This window comes from Vollenhovia emeryi, unplaced genomic scaffold (genome assembly GCF_000949405.1).
Source record: "Vollenhovia emeryi isolate VEMERY1.0 unplaced genomic scaffold, V.emery_V1.0 DF939231.1, whole genome shotgun sequence".
In the NCBI taxonomy this organism is placed as follows: Eukaryota; Metazoa; Arthropoda; class Insecta; order Hymenoptera; family Formicidae; genus Vollenhovia; species Vollenhovia emeryi.
In genome coordinates this window covers 419630-444661 of record NW_011967135.1, presented here as the reverse complement: position 1 = coordinate 444661, position 25032 = coordinate 419630, and the positions used below count along the sequence as shown (strand labels likewise).

The 25032-nt window shown below is 47.1% G+C and overlaps 1 protein-coding gene across 1 annotated transcript in view; it reads right to left on the bottom strand.

Moving 5' to 3' along the window:
* LOC105560410 (suppressor of lurcher protein 1) overlaps nt 1-25032 on the bottom strand; it is a 132289-nt gene that overhangs the window by 22372 nt on the left and 84885 nt on the right. The window contains exon 5 of the mRNA XM_012009523.1: nt 3588-3774. Within this exon, the coding sequence (XP_011864913.1) occupies nt 3588-3774 (187 nt within the window). The remainder of the gene's footprint in view (nt 1-3587; nt 3775-25032) is intronic.

Below are 25032 nucleotides of genomic sequence, written 5' to 3'. Positions count from 1 at the left end.
TGAGTCAAAGAGAGAGAGAGAAATAGTATTTGCGCATGGATTTCAGGCTTTTGTGATCGTCGGGTGATTTTTAGTAAAATAGCGACTCTCATTGTAAACACATCTCACGCGATGTTGATGATTCAGTTTAAACGTTTGTCGGACGATAACTGTCCTACAATGTTTGCGCGGTTGTGTCAGCTTGCAGCTTCGACGTGCGCAGCCTTCGTTACGCGTCACGAAACAATATTCGATAGGAAAAACTTTTCATTTCCGCAACAAAAGACGCTCCGCTACCGGGGGGACTCGTATTTCCATTTCTGATTTCACGTCCCGTTAGAACACAAGGAACGGGAATCAAGATGTATTTGTCCCGGTACGCGCGCCGGAGCGTGTACTGCAACACGTTGCACGTTGTCCAATTTTATATTCCGTGCTTACGACGCCGCTAGCGAACTTTGAACGATAACTCGACACCGAGTTGACGTTCTCTGGACTTTCGTTTCAAAAACTCTTGACACGAGAGCTCGCTGTCGACCACTGCGGAAATTATGCGTTGCAATCTGCCCGTCGAGTTGGAAATACCAAATAATTGCAGTCAGTTGTAACAGACTTGTCAAATAATTACTTTCGCTCGTTAAGAGAGCGGATCTCTTCAAAGCGAAACGTCTTACGACAGTTGCAACGTGTGCAGTGGAATAATGTACAGATGTACGAAGGGGAGATTGGTCGAATATTTTTATATGTTTGCGAGCGCTGGACCAAATATCAAATATTTAAATGGATACATTTGGAGGCTACATTGTATTTATCAGCAAATATGTTGCGAGTGTTATTTTGCAGAAAAATTCTCGAAAAATAATGAAAATCCCGTTGATAAAGTCGCTGTGCGATACAAGTGGAGCTGCTGATTTCTCTCGGTTTAATTCTCTCGCTCTCTCTCTCTCTCTCTCTCTCTCTCTCTAAAATGTATTTAAATTTATTTTGAAATATAATATTGAAGATAGTCTACATTAGACTTTTATTTGATCTAACAACAAATCCGATGACGGACTGGTCAAAGTAAACATGATAATGTTGCAAAGTACACACTCGACAAGAAATGCATTTCGAGCAAAGAAAGCAATTTTAAGAACGGCATGGTTTTTGAACGTAGTTACGTCAAGTACATAATTACAAAACTTTTATGAATTGTAAACACGTTTACTTTTCTTGTTTTTTTGACAGGATGATATGACTTTAAAGGAACAGTTACGTTAAACTCATTTTCGCACAAAAGTAACCTCTTGCTGCATTTAGCGTTTGAGCATTCCCATTATACTCCTCCTATTTGAGCTCAACGTGCCGTGGTTTACCGTATCATAATTACGCAATTGTCCTGCGGGCACAATCCACAATGGATGGCTTTTAACCAGCCAATTTACAATTCGCAAGACATAGCGAGAGAGAACCGAGAACCAATACAATACTCAATAAAGAATATTATTTGCCCGGGCGCAGGCAGGCTTACGCGTATGATCATGTGCAGTGATTTTGTACATGAGCAAATTTGTGTGGCGTTACTGCATGAATGCGCAACCATACGCTCGGAGGAAAATTTCGACCAATCTACTCGGATGATTGGAAGGAAACTGGGCAGGAAAATCAGATGGCGCGGGGTACTCTCCGACACGTTCTATTCGGAAGAATAGACTCACTTTACAATTTGAATGCATTCACGTTTCCTACATCACGAGTACATGTGCCAAGGGTCCACCCTGTGTGTCTTATGAACGCGAGGCAGTGACGCTTGCGTCACTCGAACGTCATGTATCTTCGTGAAACAACATATTAGCTCTGGGAAGTAACTCGTTATTTGTTACAGTTACTTTTTTTTGCTAACTCTAACTTAACTTCGTTACTTTCTCTTCGTCTGTAACTGTGACTCAGTTACATTTTTAACTAGTAATTAATTTAACATAGCTACGTTAATATAATAGTTACTTTAGGTATATTTTAAACCTCCACGGATCGCATTAGGCCTTGCATTTGCGCATAAACTCCTTTATCGACGCTTTACAATTCAAATGCAGATTTGATATTTTTATTTTTTATCGCAAGAAAGCAACTGCAAAGTAACTGCAACTGCAACGCGTTACTTTTTAGAATTGGTAACTTGTTACATTTTTAGCAAAAAAACTGTGACTGTAACAAGATACTTTTATAAAGTAACTTTAATTTCCAACCCTGCAACATATACATGTGATACGTCATAATATTGACGTTTGCATTTTTTAAATATTATTTTTCTAGAAAACGTACATGTGTATACGTAGATTAAGTGTCATTTCAATTGTGCTGATGTGTGGAAACTCTACCGTTTCGCGCTATTATCGTAAATCCCGTAGAAGAAGAACAAAAAAAAAGCTATTATCGTAAAGAGGAGAGCAATACGTATTGACAATCGTATTATTCACGCCTGATCGTAACCGCCGGATTATTTAATCGCAACTACCGTTTCAAAGATAGAGACGCTCTTGTGATGCATTGCGGAGTGCACGGCAGATAATTATGGAACAGGGAAAGTAGCACTTAAACCCTAATTAAATCGCGTTTAAGAACAGTCACGTGGAAAATGAATGAGAGGATAAGTGATCGCAGCGAGTGCAATCGTCGAGGAACCCGCAGTGGTTGTATCGCAGCGGTTTCCTATGCTGATTTGTCTCCTCGGCCATGACGACAGGTCCTTCAATCTTTACGTTAGAGGGAAACGCTCCCGGTCGATCTCCGCCTGGATCTCGGAGATATTCGCGAAAGCTTGGTCAGAAGATAAGAATCTTTTGTCGAATTGAAATAAAATTTCGCGCGCTCGTAAAGTGACAATGCAATTTTACGTATACGAATGGGCGAATTTGGGCGAATGGGTATTGACCTGGAAGGAAGGGAAACGCGGTGTGCGTAAACGTGCCAGAAAAATTCCAAATCTCCGAGGCAACAGTTTTATTGCGCACTTGCTAAATTGAAACTACGGTTTCTTCACACAGTTTTGACACGGCACAATTTTCGAAAGCAAACGGCACGAAGCAATAACACGTAAAATTATAAGGTAAAGCAGTACCGCAGCCTCACGCCCACGGCCGGCTTACGACGTAGTCGTTTGTCATGAAATTTTGAGACTGCACTTATCGTAATCCGATGCAGCAGTTTGAAGGCAGAGCGGCCGACGTCTGTTACACATGCGTGCAAATATATAATGTACCTGGCAGCATCTTTTGTGTCGTAGAAGAATGGGCCGAGGACGCTAGGTGCAATCGTATGTATCGTTACGCTTGCTACTAAATGCAATGATGTCGAGTGTACTCGCGAAAATACAGTACCGTACAAATACGGCATATGCATCACGTCCAAATAGATCGCGCGACCGTGCGAGTTTGCACTCTTCGCGAAAACAAATAAAATTTTTGATAGTTTACTGGCAAAACTACTGTTAATAGTACGCGTTTAATATGATGAGGACAAGTCGAAGAAATTAGTAGACGATAGGCTGGCAGATAGGCTCAACGTGTTCGTCATTTACCGGCGACTCATTTTTCTCTGTTAATATAATGAAGAAAGTATGATAAACTTACTCATTCGGATCAGTTGGCGAATGAAACAGATTCAAGTCCTGGAATACCACCTGCACCCGTTCCTTTCCTCTTCCTTGAAAGTCGTATGTACACTGTGTCCTGGGTGGATATGGGTTCGGGTATCCAGGTGACATAACTACGCCCGTTTTTGTTGTATCGCTGTTGTAAACCACGTCGCACAGCGACGCTGTAACAAAGAGATGCACGGTGACTTAACGAGCGGCAACAGTCGACGAATAAAAAAGGAATGTAACGAAAGTAATTAATTGACGCACAGCCAAAGGAAGAAAAAAGGCCAATTAAATTACGCGACAGCTTCCTTCGTTGCTACTCCCCCGCCCCCCTCCCCAGCCCGTCTTTTTGTGCCGAAAGATACGTTGTACGAATTAAATTATGAATATTTCGTGTTTTAATTACAAGTGCTTGCGCATCGACGCCCGCTATAATATGCAAATGAGCTCTGCTGTATCGCGAGAACGCGTCGCATAAAAATCACACAAAGACTACAAAAGTATGATAATAATCATGGCGCATATTTATTAGTTGTATTAGCGAAAATATTTCAAATTAAAATATATGACGCATTTTTGAAATTCCGCTCGCGTAGAGCGGAACAGACGGTACAGTGGCGAATATGGAGAGAGAGAGAGAGAGAGAGAGAGAGAGGGAGGAAGGCCTTCTCGTTTGTGTTAGCCACGGCAAATAATTTTACAACGAGCCGTCTATTTGTTACCAAATAAATTAAAAGTGCAATACAAAAGGCATTCACGTCTCCAGCCTTGTCGCGTTTCTTTTTACAGCTCGCCGTCTTTATGTGTCTGCACCATTCGCATAGCGTTAAGATTGAACGAGTCTCTCGCAAGGAGGAAGATATGAAATTATTTAATGTGATAAATATCTTAACCCGCTTTGCCGCGTATAACGGTACCGCGATTGTAGCGCATATTCGTTTCGAGTCTCTACGCTTTAATCTTCCCGACAGTTATTAATCTTTCCGTAATTTAACGCCAGAATCGCTGAGGTACGCTTCGCAAGATGAATCTTCCGAAGAAATGCCGTCATTAGGCAACCCCGGCGTTACGAACGCGTGAGCGTGCGTACTTGTATATTTTCTCGTGAATATATTTTCCGTGTTTCTCCCGAGCGAGTTCCCTCTCTCGCGGTAAACATTGCACTGTCTATCCGTGCGTAAACCATTAGCGTTCCGCAATATGATTGTAACATTCAAAGTTACCACCGCTGCGCGTTCAAACATATAAAATTACGTCTCAAGCGCGAGACGCTTTGTGCTTTATATATATAAAAAAAAACAATCACGATGAAAAATTATCCAATTGAGATAATGTACAACTAAACATGTTGATCGTCACAATCGTATGCCGCGGCAATTATCGGGCGTAATTCCTTCCTAAATATAATCGCTCGCACGAGCCATCACGCATAATGTTAACTTACTATTGACTCGGTTTAGAAACTGGCCGGCGGTAATTAATATTGCTATACGGTGCGCGTAATCGGGATGCCGAAAAGCTGGCTTAGGGATGCAGCAATGCATCGTTAGGTATGTACAGGGCTATCTCGTAATTCATCGTTTGACCGCGCGATACACACGTTTCGATGCGCGTATCCAGGATACGAAGAAATTCGATAAAACTGTCATTTGGCCAGGGTCACCCGTTGCCGTGACCTCGCGATTCAAAGCCGTCGACACGAGGCCGACAATGGCTTTTATCGAGTTTGGAAAAAGTAACGCAATATCTCGCCCGGGCAGTTACCTTAACGACCTTCGCGCGTGGACTGAAAGATATATATATTCTTTATGTATTGGAGATCAGGCTATATATATATATATATATATATATATGATGTTCTTCGAGTTAACGAGAGAAGATATTTCTATCAGTTCCGGCGCAGCGCTTTTAACGGTTACGCTTGAGAGGGAAAGGTATCGAGGCATATAATACAAGGACTTTTGGATGCGCTGAAACTGGGAAGGCACGAGGTATCAATGCGTCGCGTCGTCGTCAGTCATGAATGTTGTATGAGTGTTTGTATCAGAAGCGTACTTATCTCCAACTTTTGCGTTGCCAGGAGAATATTGGAAATATCGTTCGCGCTGTGTTCAAGCCCTTCCCCTTTTCATCCGTTCTCTTAGCGTCATTTTTAGCTCGATTTCCGCTTTGAGACTTACGTCTACGGTAATGTACGTGACGTATGTTAAGGAAATACATTTAAATCTACATCGCCCGAGTGTTTGAGGAGAAACGCTTTTCTCAAATAACAGCGTGTCAAACTCAACATTAACATATTTATTTCTCTTGTTGAGAAAATTGCGTCTTCCATTAATTTTCCCCGCCGTTTCTTGGTCGTTCCGTCAATGCATAATTTTCACTCCAACGGCATATTATTGAAAATGTCGGACTGGAAATGTGCATTATGCCGTGCCGTAATGGCCACTGCCGTCTAAAGCTTTCTTATTGTTGAGCATTGCGTTGCGCCTTATATATATAGATATATATATATATATATATCTGCGGGAAACTTAGGAGAATGCGCACGCCGCAAAAATAAAGAAGGCAGAAGCGGACATTACGATTTTGCGGGCATCTAATGTCGTGAAAATGGTATGCAACGGCTTCACGACGCGAAGCGCAATATATTGACCGTGTTTAACGATATTCGATTAAAAATACATTAATTACGCGAAACTCAGCGCTGCTGCAAATTAATTATGCAACGTGCACAATTGTCTTTTCAATAATTAATCTGCAGATTTATCGCCGGCTTCAAAGGGATTTAAGATAATAATTTATATCCCGCGCATACGCTATTTATACGCGCAGGTACACACGAGGCGTTTTTATTCAAGAGTGATTCGCCGCGAGTATCGACTTCGGAGCGTCGCGAGGGGAACCGAATAACAGCCGGGAAAGACTGGGGGTACCGGGGAAGAGATGCGCGGCAGAAGCGGCAAACGTTTTAATTTGCATTCATGAGCCGTCCTCTCAAAATTCTTAGAGTCACCAAGTATTCCGGGCTACGTCTCCCCGTTATATTTGGGGAACGAATTCACTTACGGCGATCAATTTCTATACCGGCGGGGATATCGCGCTGTCGGACGCGGCTATTCCGGCGAGATTGGCAATCGACAGTTTTTCGAATATCGTTGCTTATGTAAACTATCATATATTATGTATGAGGGAGAAAATGATATTGTTCCAATTCCCGTGCAGCTTTCATACAAGTTACGACGGCACGTGCGCACGGTCTGGAAGTCAGCCGTGCCCCCCGATAATCCGCAAAATGCCCGCGACTGACGTTTTAATCCAAAGCGACGCAATTTCACGCTGCAGTCGCTGCAGTCGGAGGGCAAAAAGAAAAGTCGCGGGACGCGTTACTCGCCACGGCGACGATCTCACAAAGTTCCGGGCGCCGTGTCGCGTAATTGCGCGTGTACGCAACACGTCGGAGCAGTTTTAAGCTCGTTTCACTGGCGGCTGCGGGGTCGCGCGATCCACCTGCGTGGCAGGCGGTCAGCGCGCGCAAAGGCTCCGCGGCCGCTCCGCAATGTAACGTAAAACCATTGACAATCCCCGTCTTACCACAATCGCGGATTTCCTAATTAAACAGCGCATTTAGCCGGGGAACAAGCGAGTCAGCAGCCGCCGTGCCGGCCCGGCGGGTATTAATAATTTACGAACTTTGTTGAAATTAATTTGAACGCCATTTGCGAGCCGCGTCTTGGCGGTAAGTCCTGTCCTAACTCCGCAGATTTAAGCAACTCTCCCTTCTGCCCACCCATATCCGCCCCTCACTCAGCAGAATCCGTACCGGGGATATATCCGCATGGGTTTCCGGTTCCGTTCCAATGATGAACGTTCATATTTTCTTGCGCATTTCGGCGTAACCGCCGCGCGCGCGCGCGCGCGCTGCGTACTCGCAGCGGTAGTTGCCATCGGCTGCAAAAAGTCTCTCGCACCGCCATGAAATTTAATTCAGACTTTAAATCAGGCTTTTTCGACACCTTCCCGGAATCATTCCGAAGCGCGAACGGTCCCGCGGTGAAAAATGACTTTCTTCGATCGCGCGATCCGCACCTAAATATATAAGCGCAGATATTGTGTAGAGATGAAATTATCCAAGATCCGTTGAAAACGTTTCGCTAGCGCTAAAAATTTACGGAAACTTTCTATTTTTCAGTTCGCGTCCGTAGAACGTCAAGCGCACTCGTAGAAAATATATCAAGGTTCGTATATTCAATATAAACCTGAGTTATGGTCGTGAAAAAAAATATTGCCGATCAATCTTTCGCGACGTATTAGTTTGCCGCGCGATGCCAAATGGTACTTTTTTCTCTTTCACAAAGAGCGGCCGTGGATAAGCCTCTTTGAAAATAGCTTTCAGCTATTTTAATGTCGCACGTACGTAAGATAATTGATTAATTGCAGAGCTTTCCAGACAATGGCGTTTCGTTGCATAAGCGTTACTAAGTGCTCTTTAATGCGTGCTTTTTCCCTTTTTTGCATCTCTTTTTTTCGAGCGATGCGAATAGCTGCTACGAATAGATGAAGATAAAAAAGGCGTAGCCTGTGGCCTAGAAAAAGGTTATCACCTACTTTACCGGCTAGCGAGCAGCTCGTTTATCGTTTGCAGGCGCGTTAAGTGACCTTTGAAATCTCGCAAGTTCAGCATACTTTATTATTCGGCAAAGGTCAATAGTTCAGGCGTTAATTTTGTCCCACAGAATAGAATGTTTAGGAACACGCGCATATTTAACGGCGTCTCCATCTTTGCCGCCCGAGTGCATTTTTTAGCACTTTTCTATTTCAATCAAATAATCGAGGTAACGAAATTTCGCAAAACCGCGATTTCTATTTTGACGACGGAACGAAGAAAAATATTTTGTAACTGCCGCAAATAATAGGAAAATTTAACTCGCGAGTCCATTTATCGTTGCAAAATAAATCGTTGAATGTTTCAACGTCAATTTCCGGACTTCAATGTCCTTAAAAATCTATCGTACAGCGTCGGACTCTTTGCGCAAAACTTTTTTCAATTTTCTCCGAGCTTTGCCAAAACCGATAATCAAAAACCCTTGAATCTTGCGGGTGACGAAAGTTGATAAAACTCGCCCCCGGAGGCCACAATGAATTTCGTTGCAAGTGCGATCGACAGCGTCCAGCGCAGACACAATCGGCGCGGCGATTCTGGCTTCCAGCGCTCTCCGACGATATTTAATGTCATCGATAAGACACGACAGTTAAGCCGGGCGTGACGCACGCCGGAAGCAGCGACCGGCGCGGTCTTTACCGGGGGAATTTTGCGAGATTGTCGCGATGCGGATATACCGCGGTGGTTTTGTGCGGGGACGAGTCTGTAGAACACGTCGGATTCTCCGTTGAAGAAACAAGGAGGAAACGAGACACGGAGGCGGACGGACGAGCTTCTCCGCCGCCCTAGCGAGGAGATAAGGGTGCCGGGGACGAGTAAGGAAATGAGAGAGAGATTGAGAGAGAGATGCGGAAGGAAGGCAGAGACGGGGAGCGAACGGGAGAACGGAGCGGAAGGCAACTTACTTAACGTTGCTACAAAATGGAACGGTAACTAATTCCGACTAGGTCGGCTGATTTATCGGCTTTTCGCACCGCGTCGTCGCACTTTGTCGCTGCTTTCCCGATGACTCCACCCGACTTGTCTCGTCGTCTCTCGCCTCTCCGTCTCTGCCTCCCCCGCCGATTCGCCGTTCGACGCGCGTCTGCCTATTATGCTGTTTGCGTCTCGTAAATTATAATTACATTATTTTCCGCCTTTGCGAGTACAAGACAGATCCTTTCGCTCCCGCGTTGCGTTTTTCCACGCGTTCACCGCCGCCACCGTCGACGTCGACGTCGCCGTCGCCGTCGCCGTCGCCGCCGCTCCCGCCGCGCCGTTCTCTTTTTTCGTCGCCGTCGCGGCCAGTTTCCCGCTCGCCTCGCAACGGTCGAATATTTTGATCGATATCGTTTCCAACGTTCGATCGCCATTTCCATTAGCTGATGAGTTCGCCTCTCACCCGCACGCGACCAGGAAAGAATAGAAAAAGTTCGCGGACGAATGGCGCGGGAACGATGCCCGCGCTGTAGAGGGTGAGATAAACTCGTGCTTTGTGCGACGGGCTGTGTCATCGCGCGCGCGTTAAAGTCGATGAAATATTTAATCCGCGCGCCTCGCTTATTCCTTTCGCATCGGCGCGTCTCGCCAGAAATTTCTCAGAATCTGGGAGACCCGGTCGCGAGTCGATCGCGAAATAAAATTTCCGCCGGCCTTCATTTCACCGACAACTGACGAATCTGCAATCTGGTCTCTCTCGGAGAATCTCAATGGAGAGCTCGGGCGATCTATTTAGCTTTTTTCCCCCGCGCGACCGAATCGATACTCGTGAGACGCTTGAGATCGGTACATTGACCTCGATGTATGATACCGTACGTGAAGTATCCATCATCTATCAATGCCAACGAGCGAGCGCGGAGTTGCAGTCCATCGAGATCTCAATTAGCGACGATAAAGCTCCCTAGTATGAATGAACCGTCTGCATCAACGGACCGCATCGCAACTTCGTAATCCTCAAACTCGGTTATAAACTTAATCCTTTCAGCGCTAAGCCGATGCAAAATAGTCGTTACGCGATGTGCTCAATGTAGTCAAATGACGCGGAAGCTCCGACTAAGCAGCATGTGCGGGATAGTCGCGCGCACCCGCCGTCGCGGCTATCCGCTAACGGACGCGGCGTCGTCGGCACTGCAAGTGCAATCAAGAACGATTCTTCACCGATGACAAGATTTAACGCGGCGGGGAGAAAAAGTACAGAGAACCGCTGGTTCGCCGCACTGACATATCGTGCTCGTCCCAAGAGAAGGTCAGAATTCATGGTAATTAGTTATGAAAAGAATTACTTTATGAAAAAGTATTAAGTCTGGGATATATAAAATCTTCTCTTTCTGTAATTTCACCTTTTTCCGCCAGCCGTAGCCGTCCGAGGATGTAATTTATCTTAAAAAACCGCGGTAGGATTAAGAGCGAGTTCGAAAGACGCTTCCGAGATAATCTCTATATTTCCCGCCGATCGATGTAATCGGCAAATATTTTCCGGATCAATTTTCTTTTTTTTACGATTAAATGCCCGTCCCGTGTAAACGTTTCGGTAAACGGTGAAACGCACAGCTTCCGCGGCCGCACGTATCTCCGCCAGACATCCGTTAAGACCACAAGCTAACGGGATTCAGACTCGGCGCGAAACGACGACCATTCTTCACGCGGAGAAGGTACCTCCGTCCTTTTATTTTTTTCCCACGTTCGTCGGACGGACCCGAGACGATCGGTAATCGTGACAGCCGATCGCTCTTCCGGAATTCAGCTGGAGGACAACGAGTTCCGTGAGGAGCTCTCTCTCTCTTCTCCTCTCTCTTTCTTGCTTTTTCTCTCTCTCCTGTTTCCTCTCCGTGCCTCTCTTACATCCGAGAGAGTCGAGGACGAGGCAGGTGGCAATGATTAACGCGTTTCCCAAGTGTCTACGGTGAAACGTGAAATTTTGCGGCTGCCCGGAGAATTCTGCGAATCCGCGGAATTCGCGTGGTCAGAGGACGAGTCTCGGTCGTTCATCATGCGAATACCCGCACGATTCGCTGTGGTTCCGCACGGCGTCGAGGAGGCCCCACCGTGTGGGGGTCTCCGGGCGCAAGTCGAAGAAACTGGCAATTAAGTGTCACTCGCGCTCTCGGACGGGATGAAGAATCGTCGGCCATTCGGTGTATGAGGAGCTTACGCCACCGAGACGGCGCTTATATTAGCGCGGGATGTAACGGAACGTGAGCTCGTCGCGTTTCTTCCTCCGGCCCGGCCCGGCCCGGCGGCCCCGGCGCACCGCGCAACTTTTGTACCATCAGCGTGGCAGTAAACGCCGTTATATTAAAGCGACACGACGCCGGCTTTTTACCCGTACAAAATGTTCGGTGACGGAAGGCGAGTTATGAAGAGTTGGAGTATTAAATATCTCGGCAACTAAGCGCGTCCCAGATTAACAAACTGGATCGTACTCTTCCTTTCCTCCTACTTTTTTTTCAGGGGGGCATTGTATCGAATGCTAAGTGTAGCATTTTTAAAAGTAATTAGAAATCAACTAATCGGAATATTCTTCTACGTGCCTCAGTAGTCGAATTAGTGAGAAACCCGCCTATATAGAGTGTAGGGTGGTCCAGGTTCAAACCCTGGCTGAGGTAATATTCTTCGCAATAAATTTTCTGTATTATTAAAAATGCTAGGTATGGTCAAGAAAACACCGACGTTGTTAATTAGAAATCGTTTATCGATTTCAAACGCGTGAATTTGCTGACGACAATGGTGGCCCCTTTGATCTTTGCGGTCCCGATCACGTGGTATTCCGCCGTACACCCGGGCAGGATCCAGCGACGTGTGTGTGTACACGTACTCATCAAAGCCACACTACCGCGCATACAGCTTTTCTCTCATTGGTCTGCCCAGGGCAATGTCGGGTGCGCAGAAATAAATGACGGAGTGGACCTACTAGTTATACTATGGTTCCACCAAGGGGTAAACCACTGACCAAAGTGCACCAATGGCTACTAATGCCCAGTGGGCATTTCTTTATCTTGTAGAAAGAAGGAAGTGCCAATGCGAGCCAAAAATGTACGGAAGTCGGTTCTCACAATTTAAAATCAAAATTTCTCTTTAATAAGAAAACAAACGTTTCGACCCTTCTTCGGGTCTTCCTCAGTGAAATCAGTGCACCAAGTGACTTCAGAGTCATCCTTCTATCTGTGTTAGTATCAGTGAGTCTCCATATGGTCCCAGACATAAAGAGGACTGAATATCACAACTCGACAGAGGGACGGATCCGTAACAATAGCCATCTCTTTATCTTATTGTTTTATTTTATCTTTAATGCCCCAGCAAGGCCTAATGCCCAAACTAGCGCCCAAAAATGCCTAGTAATTTCCGGTAATGCCGCGAATTTGTACACCACGATGCCCTCAGCGGTTTACCCCTCGCGTTCCACCTAACGAAACTGTTGTACGCCCGAAAGTAACGGCGCGCAGGACAGGTGGGAAACGGTATATGAATTAGTTTTTCAATTATTGGGTTACCTACATCTCGCTCGGACCTAAAAAATTGGCGTTCTCGGTTCTGTTCTTTTTTTTTTCATCTTCTGAACGTACTCCACATCTAAAGTGCCATCGCTTCGTCACTACGCTCCGACCCGAAGCGTTTCCCTCGTCTATGCCCGGATTGCGGTTACGTCCTCCCGCTAGGGTAAATAGATCCTCGCACGCCCACGCATACTTGCGGATTCACCGAATCCTCGATTTCGGATAATGTCGCCGTTTCGGCGATGGCGATATATTTCATGCCGATCACTCGAGTTCTTTCCCCGTTGACTCGTGCAGAGAGCGCAGCTGTTGGCGCGTAGCCGATGACAATATATCACCGACGCAGGTAAATACGATACCGTTACGATTTTCGGGGCAAGATAAAAATGCGCTATTCGCATTTTGTTGTTTTGACTGCGTAATATACGAAATGCCGATAAACCACGGACACAAAAGCGTAACGCAGCGGATAGCAGTCGACCTCCTGCCCCCCCTCCCCCTCGCCCCCTCCCCCACACACAATATGTCATTTAACAATTTCCGAAATTTATCAAATCAACGAAACTGTATTTCCTACACAGGCTGTATTTCCTCTTGATATTCGAGCGTCCTCGTGTGCGAATATATTAAAGATCAAAAACACGTAGCTTTTGAAAGTTGATTTAATTTTACAAATTAACGTTGCTCATTTATCTAGCTGCATTTATTAAGTGCATGAATGAATAAAATTGAAATGTAAAACAGGATTCTCTCTCTCTCTCTCTCTCTCTCTGTCAAAAAGATCATTATATATTGAAGCTGTTGTCACGACTTTTCGTGATGCGCGATTCGTATCGTGATGTTATCGCGATTCGAAATGCATATTGCAAAGCTCATATTAGCCTGTATTGTTTCTCGTCATATAATCTACCATCTATACCGTGAATTACCGCCAGAGAGCTCTCCAGGTGACATATCCGCGGTTCGTTATTTTCCCTCGTAGCTAATAGATGCGACACAGATGTATCGAGTTCGGCGCACGATGCGCCATTTTAGATCAGGTCGTAAATATTCTCTAATATACGCTGGCCGTAATATCTGTCCACGCCGCTGAGAACGCAAACGCGTGCACTTTCTTAATGGGTTATAATATGCGTAATGGATGGACGTTGCACCCCTTAATACTGATAGTTAAAAATCGTTACGCCGAAAAAAAGCCTTGCTCCAACTGCGGTGCGGTCCAATTAATGAAATTTAATTGGATTAAAGAAGCAATCCGTAAAAATAACTGGCAAATATACTTGTCGAATTTAATTCGCTACATACATACGTCGACTGGTATCATACGAGTGTTCTTTGATCAAAAGCAATACGATAACGGTTTTTGCAGGAAATCCAATTTCCATTTCCAGATGCGACCGTCGATGAATATGGAAGTACGAACTTTCCTAATAGCGTACAACGGATAATCGGAAATTCGTGTAATCGGTTGGAAGCGCGCACGGTTACATCCAAATACACTTTCGCCCGTGCTCTGGTCGCAAGAGACGTGTCCTGTCGACGCGCCGAGGAAAAATTTCGTTTCGTTTCATTTCATCGATTATTTTCATTATTCGGGAAAATGTGTTCTTTTTCTCCCCCCATAATGAGAAGCTTTGTCGTGTCGCGAATATGCTTAATCCCCCGAATTGTTTGTCCCTCTCCATTTTCACTATTGAAATTATTGCCATTGTAACGACATGCTTTTCAGTCGTGGCATTATTTAACTATATTTTGTTACATTTGGCTCGGGGCCGTGTTATCGCATGCAAAGCTTCCATTGCACATTTTATGCAGTTGCTCGTATAAAATCAAGTCCCTCGGGATAGTTAATGACGTCCTGTTCTCTGTTTTCTCGTCCACAGCCGTAGAAATAATACAATATATTTGCATGTATATCCGCTGCAAACATTTATACCTCCTGAGGCAGGATTAACATTTAGACTTTTTGTCCCCATATGAACGGCAGTGCTTATGAGAATTAGTATTTATTTTCTTTTTTACACTCGCAACCGTACGCAACGATTGAGTTTGGACGACGGTAATTGTTTACTCGGGGACCCGTGATTCAAAATGCCATCGAAAACCATCGCATCCTTCCGACTCCTGAGAGCCTCGCTCCGCCACACGTCCGAGGCCGAGTCTTTATCCCTTATTTCCCCACGAGGGAGTCGGAAAACCATAACACTGCTCCGGCCTTTATAAAATGTTTTATTTAAACGCAATTCCCGCTCGCGAGCTCAAGAACCGTGACGGTTTGGATTCTTTGTAGAGTATGAACTTAAATTTCCTGCTTGTATCTTCCTTTCCGCTGATAAGTAATGTATGCTATTAATAAATTAATTCGCAAATCGGAGTCTCGAGCGCGTGCGGCGTACAGACGCGGGTCTGGAGATACTTGGTATACCGAGCGCAGAAATTATCGCCCACGTAAACCGAGCGGTGTCTTGTCTCGGTGGTTCCTTTTCACATCGAGACATTTCCGAGAGAAGAACGAGAGAGAAAGAGGGAGAAGGGGAGGGAGGGAGGGAGATAGAGAGCGAGATAACGCGGCGTAGCTCGCCTCCTTCCGCTTCGCGTAAGATTAACTCCCGCTTGTCGTTCTTTGTAAATTCAGAGGAAAAATTCGAGATTCGCATCCGCGCTGTTGTATTATGTCATTCGTGTATATATATCGCGCCTCGTTATGGAATTCCCGTGGGTTGCGAAGACGGCGCGAAGAGAACAAGGCGCGAGAGGGAAGACTCGCGCGATGGTGGTAGTCAGCGCGGTGCCTTCAAAAGGAAGGAAATCGTATGTTAGGGACGAGGGGGAAAAACCGGGATGTTGAGGTACGCTGATATCTGCCGAGCAATCTGTAGTCTCGCGGCGAAGACTCGAGCGAGGACTCATGCGTCGCGCTCGTACTCTGTCTTATCTTCCTTTCGTTTGCTCGGTCGCGTTTAACAGCGGTTAGATTAGCCAGCGAGGACAGAGAGAGGAAAATACGCTCGAGAGATTACTTCCATAGAAAGAAAAGAGAGAGGGGGGGGGGAGAAAAAAGAAAAGAGAGAAATGACCGCGCAGTCGAGCATGCTAGCGTTGCGATTTGTGTATCGAGAGCTGCAATTGGACTCTTTCACTTGGCGCACCCGCGCGGTTTTATTATCGCGGAGTGGCATGCACCATCGTCGGTGTTAAAGCGTTTTCATCGATCGAATTGCGACGGGGGTAAGGTGGAAAACAGAAATTCGTACCTTACTCAAAGGAGAGAAGAAAAATTAGATATCGGCGGTGGCGCGGGCACTCAAAGAAACGAAAAGTTGAATGAAAATTCTCGTCGGCGAATGCTACCTTTGCACGAGCACGACCACCGGTGTATACAGTGGAGACATTCGTGCCTCACTTAGCTCGCTCCCCGGATAAATTACTTTATCGCTGCCTTCTATCTTGTTATAAAGTCCCCAGATGAGAGGGTAGCAGACGGAAACGAGAGTACTGTATCGGCGACTCTCTCTCTGTCTCCGACTCGAAAACCGCTGGGCTGGCATTGGCGTCTTTCTCCCTTAATACCGCGAGAGAAAAGTGGCGGAACGGAAGTAAGAGAAAATCGAAAGGCCGAGTATAATAATGCAACGATTCCGCAACGAGGGGAGTTTCCGCGAGCGCGGATAACCGTTGCAGCTCCGCGATTTTTCTTCCGAGAAGCTGACCCTCTCGCGGAACAACACGCGTGCGCTATGGCAAGCTCGGACTTATCCCAGATAGCGCGTTACTCTCGTGAAGATAAGATTTCGGAAGCCGTTGGAACAACGTTCACCGCGAAATCCCCGGTCCGCGTAATTCCTCGGCACTGGGATCACCAGAATCTACCGGCGCTCGAGGTCGTTCGGGGATGTGCTCCTGTGCCGCAGGATCTCCTCGATATCCGGACGGCTCCACGGCAGACGACTCGCGAAGGGGGACAACAAAACACATTAACACTAATCTGTCCGTGCGTCGGACGCAGTCAATGGCGCGGCACGAATCCCATTTGTCGCCGGCGACGTCTCGTGACGTAACGTGCGGCTTTGCGAGATAGACGAGTGACCGCCTGCACGTGGCGATACGTACGTGTGCAGAAAGCGCGAGAAAACTGCGAAACGTATAGCAATCGGTATAACAGGTGTTGCTTATACGGTTACTGATGACACGATTACCAAAGATATATAAGAGTCGCTCCGATAGAGGACTTTTAAAGCTAAGTAAATAAATATCGAAAACATCAATCGTCACACACACGTTGTACCATTTGATTTTAGAACGCGATACGCTCGAAAGATTTGAAACGATCAAGCTTTTCGTACGTCAGATGTGTCGGGAGAGCACGACTACGTAACGGCTTCCTTCGATTCAGTCCGGCCAAGTTCCAGCTTTCCAGATAGGAGAAGGTAACCGCGTAGAGATGGTAGAATACGAAAGCGCGAGAGGTCAAGGGAGAAGGAAGAGGATTCGTGGGTTCTGACCTGACCGCTTATCGAACGTGGTTAGCGGCACCAGCCACTCCCGGCTTATCCCTCAGGACACTGTCCACCAACGCCGAAGCTAGCTTGACTATCTGTCCTTCCGTCCGGCCCTTTGCATTTGGATTAGATGGCGCAGATTGGGACGTAAGGATGGGTAACATAACGTAGACGCGCTTGTTTGATCCTTTTTTCAAGGGCGAGTCTCCAACGAGATTAATTCTCGGGCTTCATCGTTGATATCTCCGCGAACGGTCGTGCGCGAAAATTAAGAGAATTTAATAATTAAGTAATAGAGCTTAATAATGAAACGAGACGATGGGGGCTTACGGCATTGAACGTAGACCGTATTAAATATTTCCTCAGGGTAAGGTATAACCGCAGTTACATGCAGAGAGATCGGTGTAATTATCCCGCATATCTCCGGCACATAACACCGTTTCGCTCCACGACGATCTTCAGAGCGAGAATCACCGCGCGAGTAGAGCGTGCGTGTGCATATATGCGCCCTAGGGGGGGGGGGGAAGGAGGGGATTTATTAAAATTCCTATAGAGCCGTCTGCTGTGCAGCAGCTCGCGGAATTTGGAATTAGCTCCGTCGCTTTGCGTTAAAAGACAAGACGAACTTTGTGCCGCGGATGCGCGCGCGGTTATAACCAAATGACGCGCGGAAAAGCGGAAATTGAATTCCGCGACAGAAACCGTGCAACCACGCGCAACATTAAAACGCCTCTGCGCGCTTGTATACAGATACGCCGAGTTTAGCGTAACATCGCTCGCACAAAGAACTTTTCTTCGAGCCAATATCGCGCAAGGTCGCTAACGATTATTTATACCTATTTTTCTTCTCGACGACCTTTATCAAGTTCGCGTCCGCCCTCAAAGCCTTCGGAGACTTTTATAGATATTATAGCAGACTGGCTGTTAGCTCTGAAACGGCTATCGGAGCGTGCGATCGGGCGTGTAAATCAGCTGACGGTCCAAGGCGGTCCATTGTCTACGCGAAGAGATTCGCGCTCGTATCGGACAAAGGTGTACATCTCGGAAGAATTGAAATTGGGAGGACCTTGAATTTATGCGGGCGATAAAGACGGCGATACGCGCGCACACACGCGCGCGCACACAATGCTCTCTCTTTCTCTCGATGCCCCGCGTGTGCGTTCTGTACAAATGTACGGACCCACCCGTACACGTGGCGCATTTCGCGAGACCAAATTGCGCGATCGTGCGAATCGGAGAACCGTCGAACATTCGGGATTACGCTCTCTCTGGGAATTGCCACGTACCGCCTCGAGAGCACGCGGGCACGTATATAGTCATCCGTGCCGCTGCGCCGTGCCATTCGAAATGTTTAAATGGCTCGACAAGAAACCCGATGCGGACGCTCGCGCATTCGCATTACGAATTATTTCCTGTAATCCTGCGAGCGCATTTTCTCGATAGCGCCCAAACAAGCGAGCGTTCTTAGCTTCCAAAGTGGTTGAAAGCGATCAGGCGGTAGCCGAGTTACGGCGCGTCTCCTCGGGATTCCGAAAGTACGAGTATGATGAACGCGTACATTTTCTTGGGACCCGAGACCTCGGATTCCGTCGCGAGAAGTGAAGATGGTTTTCAAAAAACGGGGGGGGGGAGGGGAATTACTCAAGTCGGCCGAATTTGCACGCGATCCCTCGGCCAAGTTACGAGAGCAGTCGATTCAACCGAGTATCGTGTTCTCCAATACTGTTCGAGTATTCGCGTAACAACGCGTTCGCACGCAACCGCGCTTTAACATTGAAAATAATGTCCCTGGAACGTATGCCGTTGACTGCGCGATAGGGTTTCGATAGTGTTTCGGCACGCGTGAACTCGCAACAAACAAGGGTCGCTGTTGCGATCGATAGGATCTCGGGTTGCATCTTTTAGCACGAGTTGACCGGGCGGGACCCTCGTGAGAGTTGGCGCTTCTTGCGCGACGGAATAAATTGCGGATGCAATGAAGAAACTGTCGGAGATAAAGCGGCAAAAAAAACATCCTTCTATTCCACGCGAATCCACGCGCATCCACGCGCTAGGATCTCGGAGATCGTCGAGTGAATTTGACAATGAAGTCTCGGAGTATTTTGTTACGCTCGCGAAAGAGCGACGTCAAGTGGAGAAAGATTTGAGATTGCGCGCCGTCAGGTCGCGGGCCCGTTTTCATAAGATTTCATTTTACGTGTCCTTTGCCGCGGATACCACCCGCTTTCGCGTTGTGTCGTTTGAGATATTCGACGAGAGGAGCACCCAATTGATCCACATCCGCGCACGTCTCGAGAGTTATCTCCGGTACGCCGTAGATGCACCCTCCCTTCAAGGTGCTCGAGCGCACGTGCTCTCTTTCGCCGCGCCGGTGATCCAGAGGCGCGCATCGGATCGGCTGTTTTTCGCCAAATTCCGCCGGCGATTCCGCCACGTCCTCCCCCGATGCCTCCTTTGCATTTACGACCCGGTAAGAGCCACGGAATGTGTTGGTGCACGACGCGAGGAGCAGCAAGACGAATCGTGAACTCGGGCAATACTCGTAGAGAAATAACGCGCTTTATTCGTGGGAAAAAGAAGTTAACGTCATCCTCGCGCACGGACAAGTACGTACGGTGATCCCTCGCTCCAAATTTTGCCCCGCGGTTGTTTTATCGCCCCGCTCCGTTTTATGAAGTCGGCGAAAACGGCTGGATAGGATGAAAAATTCAGACGGTGTTCACGCGATCTACTCCACTTCCGCGAGACTTTGCTTTACGTTCTCGCCGCGACATTTACGAGCGGAGGTGGCGATGCGCGCGAGATTCGCGTCGCGCGGGGGCCAGGCGGCGGCTGAAATTCCAATCTGAATGCGGCAAAGTGTCCGCGCGTACGCGCGCACGCTCGTTGCCGCGCCGTCGTAAAGTCGCGTTATTGTATTCGCTTTCCATTGCGGCGAGACGCGGATGCATGCGTGGGCGCGGGCGGAAGTGACGAAACGCGGGGAAAATTCGATGGCAATTATGTATCTGAAAATTTCACCCGCGGACTCGACGCTCGGCGACACCCGACGCCGTCGAGCGGAGGCGGAACGCGAGAAAGGGAGGAAACGTATTACAGTCTACCAGAAATTGTTGCGCTCCACGTCGAGGATTGACGGCGGCTTTTAACGTAATTAGCCGTCTATCATTAAATTACTTGCAGTATCGCCGCGACGAGGTAAAATTTCACCTCTGAATCGCGCGACGACTTTAAAGCTCCCAACGGCCAATTAATCGTAGAGACGCGAATAAACACGATCCGCAAATAAACCGGATTGCGCGGATACGCAGCACGCTGCGGGACTAACTTTCGAACGGGGTCTGCAAAACGCCGGCCAATATTCATCTGGCGCGTATTGACACGGCGCGGCGCATCGCGATGCACGTAGAGCCGTGTACGAAGCCGCAAAGACGTATCGTGCGTAACAGATGGTGCCGCCCGTACTCGCGCGCCCGTCCCGTTGATCCGGCGGGTACAGAATGGCGTGGGATATCGAAAAAGTTTCCGGCGGACCCGAGGGCTGCCGCCCGCCGGCCGAGGGTGAGGATTCTTCGCCCCTTGTATAAACGGTGGTGATTTGTTGATCGACCTGGCAAATGCGACGCGACGGTCGCTCAGCGTCTCTTTCTCTCTCTGTCTCTCTCGACCCTCTATTCTTCGTTTCTTTGCGTTCAACCTCCGTCGCGCGCATAATTTAAAAACGTTGGACTCGCTCATTCATTAAACCCTGCCCGGCGTTTAGCGGCAATTAAACGTTCGGACGTGTGACTGCGCTCCTGTACCGTCGGCCGTGCTCTGTTCGCACGGAACAGATAATCCCGTATTATTGATCAGCGTTGAACTTTTGCCGGCGGATTACGGGGATGAATCCTTTTAGCGATATTTACGATGTTCCCCGCGTGCCGCGAAATAAGTCGAATAACTATGTGCAAACGGTTATCGAATTTTTAAGCGGCAAAGGGGTGTTACGGCAATTTTCAATAAACCGTTTTCCAGTACATACAATTGCGTTATTGCCAGTTGTTATTACTGCAGTCGCGATCGTGGCCACGTGGATATTAAATACCTTGCAACAGGCAAGAAAAATAAATGTACATATATCGTATTTATGTTAGATGGTGCCGCTGATATTATTTTAGTAGCGAGCACCGAGGGAAAGGGGGTTCGTTAAAATCGAGGTTACAATTCGGTTACTGGCACGGAAAAACGGGCGAGCGGACGCCAAATCGAGTAACAAAAATCGATCGACGAGGACTATTGTGCCGGGACGGCCGGCGAGTTTATTTTTTCATTTTGTGAAACGTACAAATCAAGCGGAAGGATGTTATCAAAACTTCCGTCTGCGTGACAAATTGAATTACGGCGGAAACTCGGGCATAGGAGGGCACACGGCCGAAAACTGCGACGGGGAGAAAAAAACTGCGAGACAGAAAGGTTAAAAATGGTCCCCGTTGTAAATCCGTCGCTGCAACGCGGAAATCTGTCATCGCGCGAGAAGAGAAACGCGCCGAGCCGAGGGGGGTGCATTATACCCGGATTTTTCCGCGATCGCACAGCACGGGTACAAAACGCCAACTGCTCGAGAGAATATTTATAGACGGTCGTCGCCGTCGTCGTCGTGTCGTCGTCTTCGCCTTCGCCTTCGCCTTCGCCGTCGTTGAGATAGTCGTGGTAGTCGTCGTCGACGACGACGACGTCGTCGAGGCAGCTATTGTCGTCTACGCGCACGATGACGATGTCTCTCGAAATCGATATGAATTTACGATGTTTTTCTATTGCGCCGACTTGGCAGAACTTTCTTAAAACGGCACCTCGCGCGGAAACATTATGCGATAATTTATTATCCCTCCTCTGGCGCGAGAGCCTTTAGGCGCGGGCCGCGCCAGCGGTAAATTCGATACCGTCGAACTTAATAACCCACGGAGCGCGCGACTCGGTGAAATTCTACCATCGGGAGTTCTCGGGGGAAAATTATGCGAGCGCGAACCGGTCGAGCTTTCGCGGGAGCAAAGCTCGGGGAATAGCGCCGGGGCGAGGATGGTAGAAGTAACGCGATCCAAGAATTTTCAGACGTGGCGTAATTGAGAAGCAGTGCCGCTCGATTTGTCACATCGAATGGTTCCCAGCAAGTATTCTTAAACCCCCGGCGTGAACGAGCGGATTGAATTGCCCACGTTTCGTCTAATCTCCATTTTAAACGTAACACGCGTATCCTTGATATTAACTTTACACCCTTCTCCTCGTCTCCCTCCGTTCTCCGGGTCTAATTAGATTGACCCTCTATTCGATTCATATCGCTTCAAAACGATCCGCCGATTCACACGACGTAATCACATAGAACGCCGTCGCGCGTAAACTTCACCCCCGTGACATGCCGACTGGCCTGGGTCTTTGAAAAGCCGAATCGCATCTCGGGCTCTCGCGTAAAACCGGAGACGGAGTTCTTTGATGTAATTCAACGTGAAACGCGCGCGCGCGCGCGCCCGCGCGCAAGGGCAGCTTGGCGTATCCGAGGAGTAAGCACGTGGGCGCCGCGGGCGAATGTATGCAGATTCGTAGACGCCGCTCAGCCGTGGTGTCTAGGTCCGTGTTTAAACAGAAGAGCGCCATCAAACATTCGACTTGAGATGCACGAGAGCATTTCGCGTAACCAAACATACGTACCCGGACACGCCGAGTGTCTAGACTGAGGCAGAGGGTAGCGTAGGGAGGACACGTTGTGCGACGGGGTAACGGTGGGGGAGAGGGGTGGCGGTGAGGGTGATCCAAGAACGACAAATTCTGCCAAACACATGAGAGATACTCGAGCTGGCCAGTTGCCAACGCGCCACCTCCGCCGTTCGCTCGTGCATGTTCCAGCGACCTGGTGCAGCACCAAGTCCCTTTTCTTACCCTCGAGCAGCTACGATCGACGTAGAGAACCACCCTCCGCCCTCTCCCCCCCCCCCCTCTCTGTTTCTCGCGCGTGTGAGAACGCACACGAGGACGCCTCCGAATCCATCTCACGGCAGTTGGAACGCAATATTAGGTATTACTGTCAATTTCCTTTACGCGAACACACGGCGCACGCCGCGCACGCTTTTGTCTCTAGTTGATACCTTGCGTCGGGCATCAAAGTCTGATAGTTTTAGCTTTTCAAGTTTCATCGATGTTCGCGCGGAACGAACGTAGGCAATAAATCGATGGTATCTGCGATGCTAAGTTTGCACGCGACACTTGGCGTTATCGAATACCAGGGTTGGAAAGTTACTTTATAAAAGTATCTAGTTACAGTTACAGTTTTTTCGATAAAAATGTAACTAGTTACAGTTACAAGTTACTAATTCTGAAATGTAACGCGTTACAGTTACTCAAAAAGTAACGAATCGTTACTTTGCAATTACTTTCTTGCAATGAAAATAAAAATATTAAATCTGTAGTTGAATTATAATATAAAGTATCGATAAAGCCTGAATAGCACAAAGTATTGGCGTAGTATTAGGAAATAATATAAATGCAATGCCGTGCAATTATTGATACGTATAACATTGGCGTTACATTAGCCTTTATTCTATATTCAATATTACAATTTTATTGGGTAATCTTGCTATACAGTCTAATATAGTTTGTCAGCTAATTTTTATATTTAGCAGTTATACGTATAATTTATATTTCAGAATTTTATTTTTTATTCCATTGTCGTGTGTAAGTTTTATGATAAGGGCATACATATTCAAAGTAGACATCTGCGGGATGCGAAACGAAGAAGATTGGTTTTTGGTTCGTGTCGCTACGTCGATTTTTCGCTGAGTTATAGCGGTTTAAAAATCGGGCGCGCGCGCACCATTCATTTGACAAGGCCGCGCGAGTTTTACGCTAGTAGTACGCGAGCTTACTACGTCCCCAAAAAACTGGCATAAAAACATACGAGGCACACGTGTTCGGTAGTAAACATCGTAGCGCGAGACGCGCGCTAGACGCCGCGCGAGACGCCGCATATACGCGCCGTCTGCTGCTTCTGAATGAGGATTAAGATCGCGAGTCGATATAATCGTCAATAACTCCGCACGGAAAAATCGTAGGAAGATGATCCTGGTCTCGTTGGAAAGCTAAGATTTCAGCGCTTCTAACGAGATAAGAATGGCTCATCTCGAATTATTAGTTTATGAGTTATCGTTTAATATTTCTGAAAATAGAATTGATTTTCTTCCGAGATCGAGATCGCGAGCCGATATAATCGTCAAAATCGTCGCACAGAAAAATCGTAGCGAGATGATCTTGGTCTCGTTGGAAAGCTAAGATTTCAGCGCTTCTAACGAGATAAGAATGGCTCATCTCGGATTATTAGTTTATGAGGCATTATTGATAAATTCCGAGAAAATTGATTCTGTCCCAAGATCGAGAGTGCGAATTAATCTTTCGATGGGATGAATCTCTCTCACGTCGTGCATTAAATAGCAACACTAATTTATGTTCATTCAATATTCATTTTTCATATATATACACATATGTAATTGCACAGTTTCTTGTTGATAATCCCCTCCTCGGGTACTACCTTGTCGTGGTGGAGGGGCTTAAGTACCCTGAAGGGTTACTCTCTAAAAATCACTCAGTGGTTTATTACTGAAAACAATGAATATTCGCTGATTTACAGTAATGATGCACTGATTAATTTTTAGAGAGTACAGACCCTAAAGACGGGACAACCAAAGGTACCCATCGCGTTCGGGAGTGCCGTATAGTATTCGTTAATTAATAAAGACATTAATAAAGACATTTCAAAGCTCGTTTGAAAGATATCTA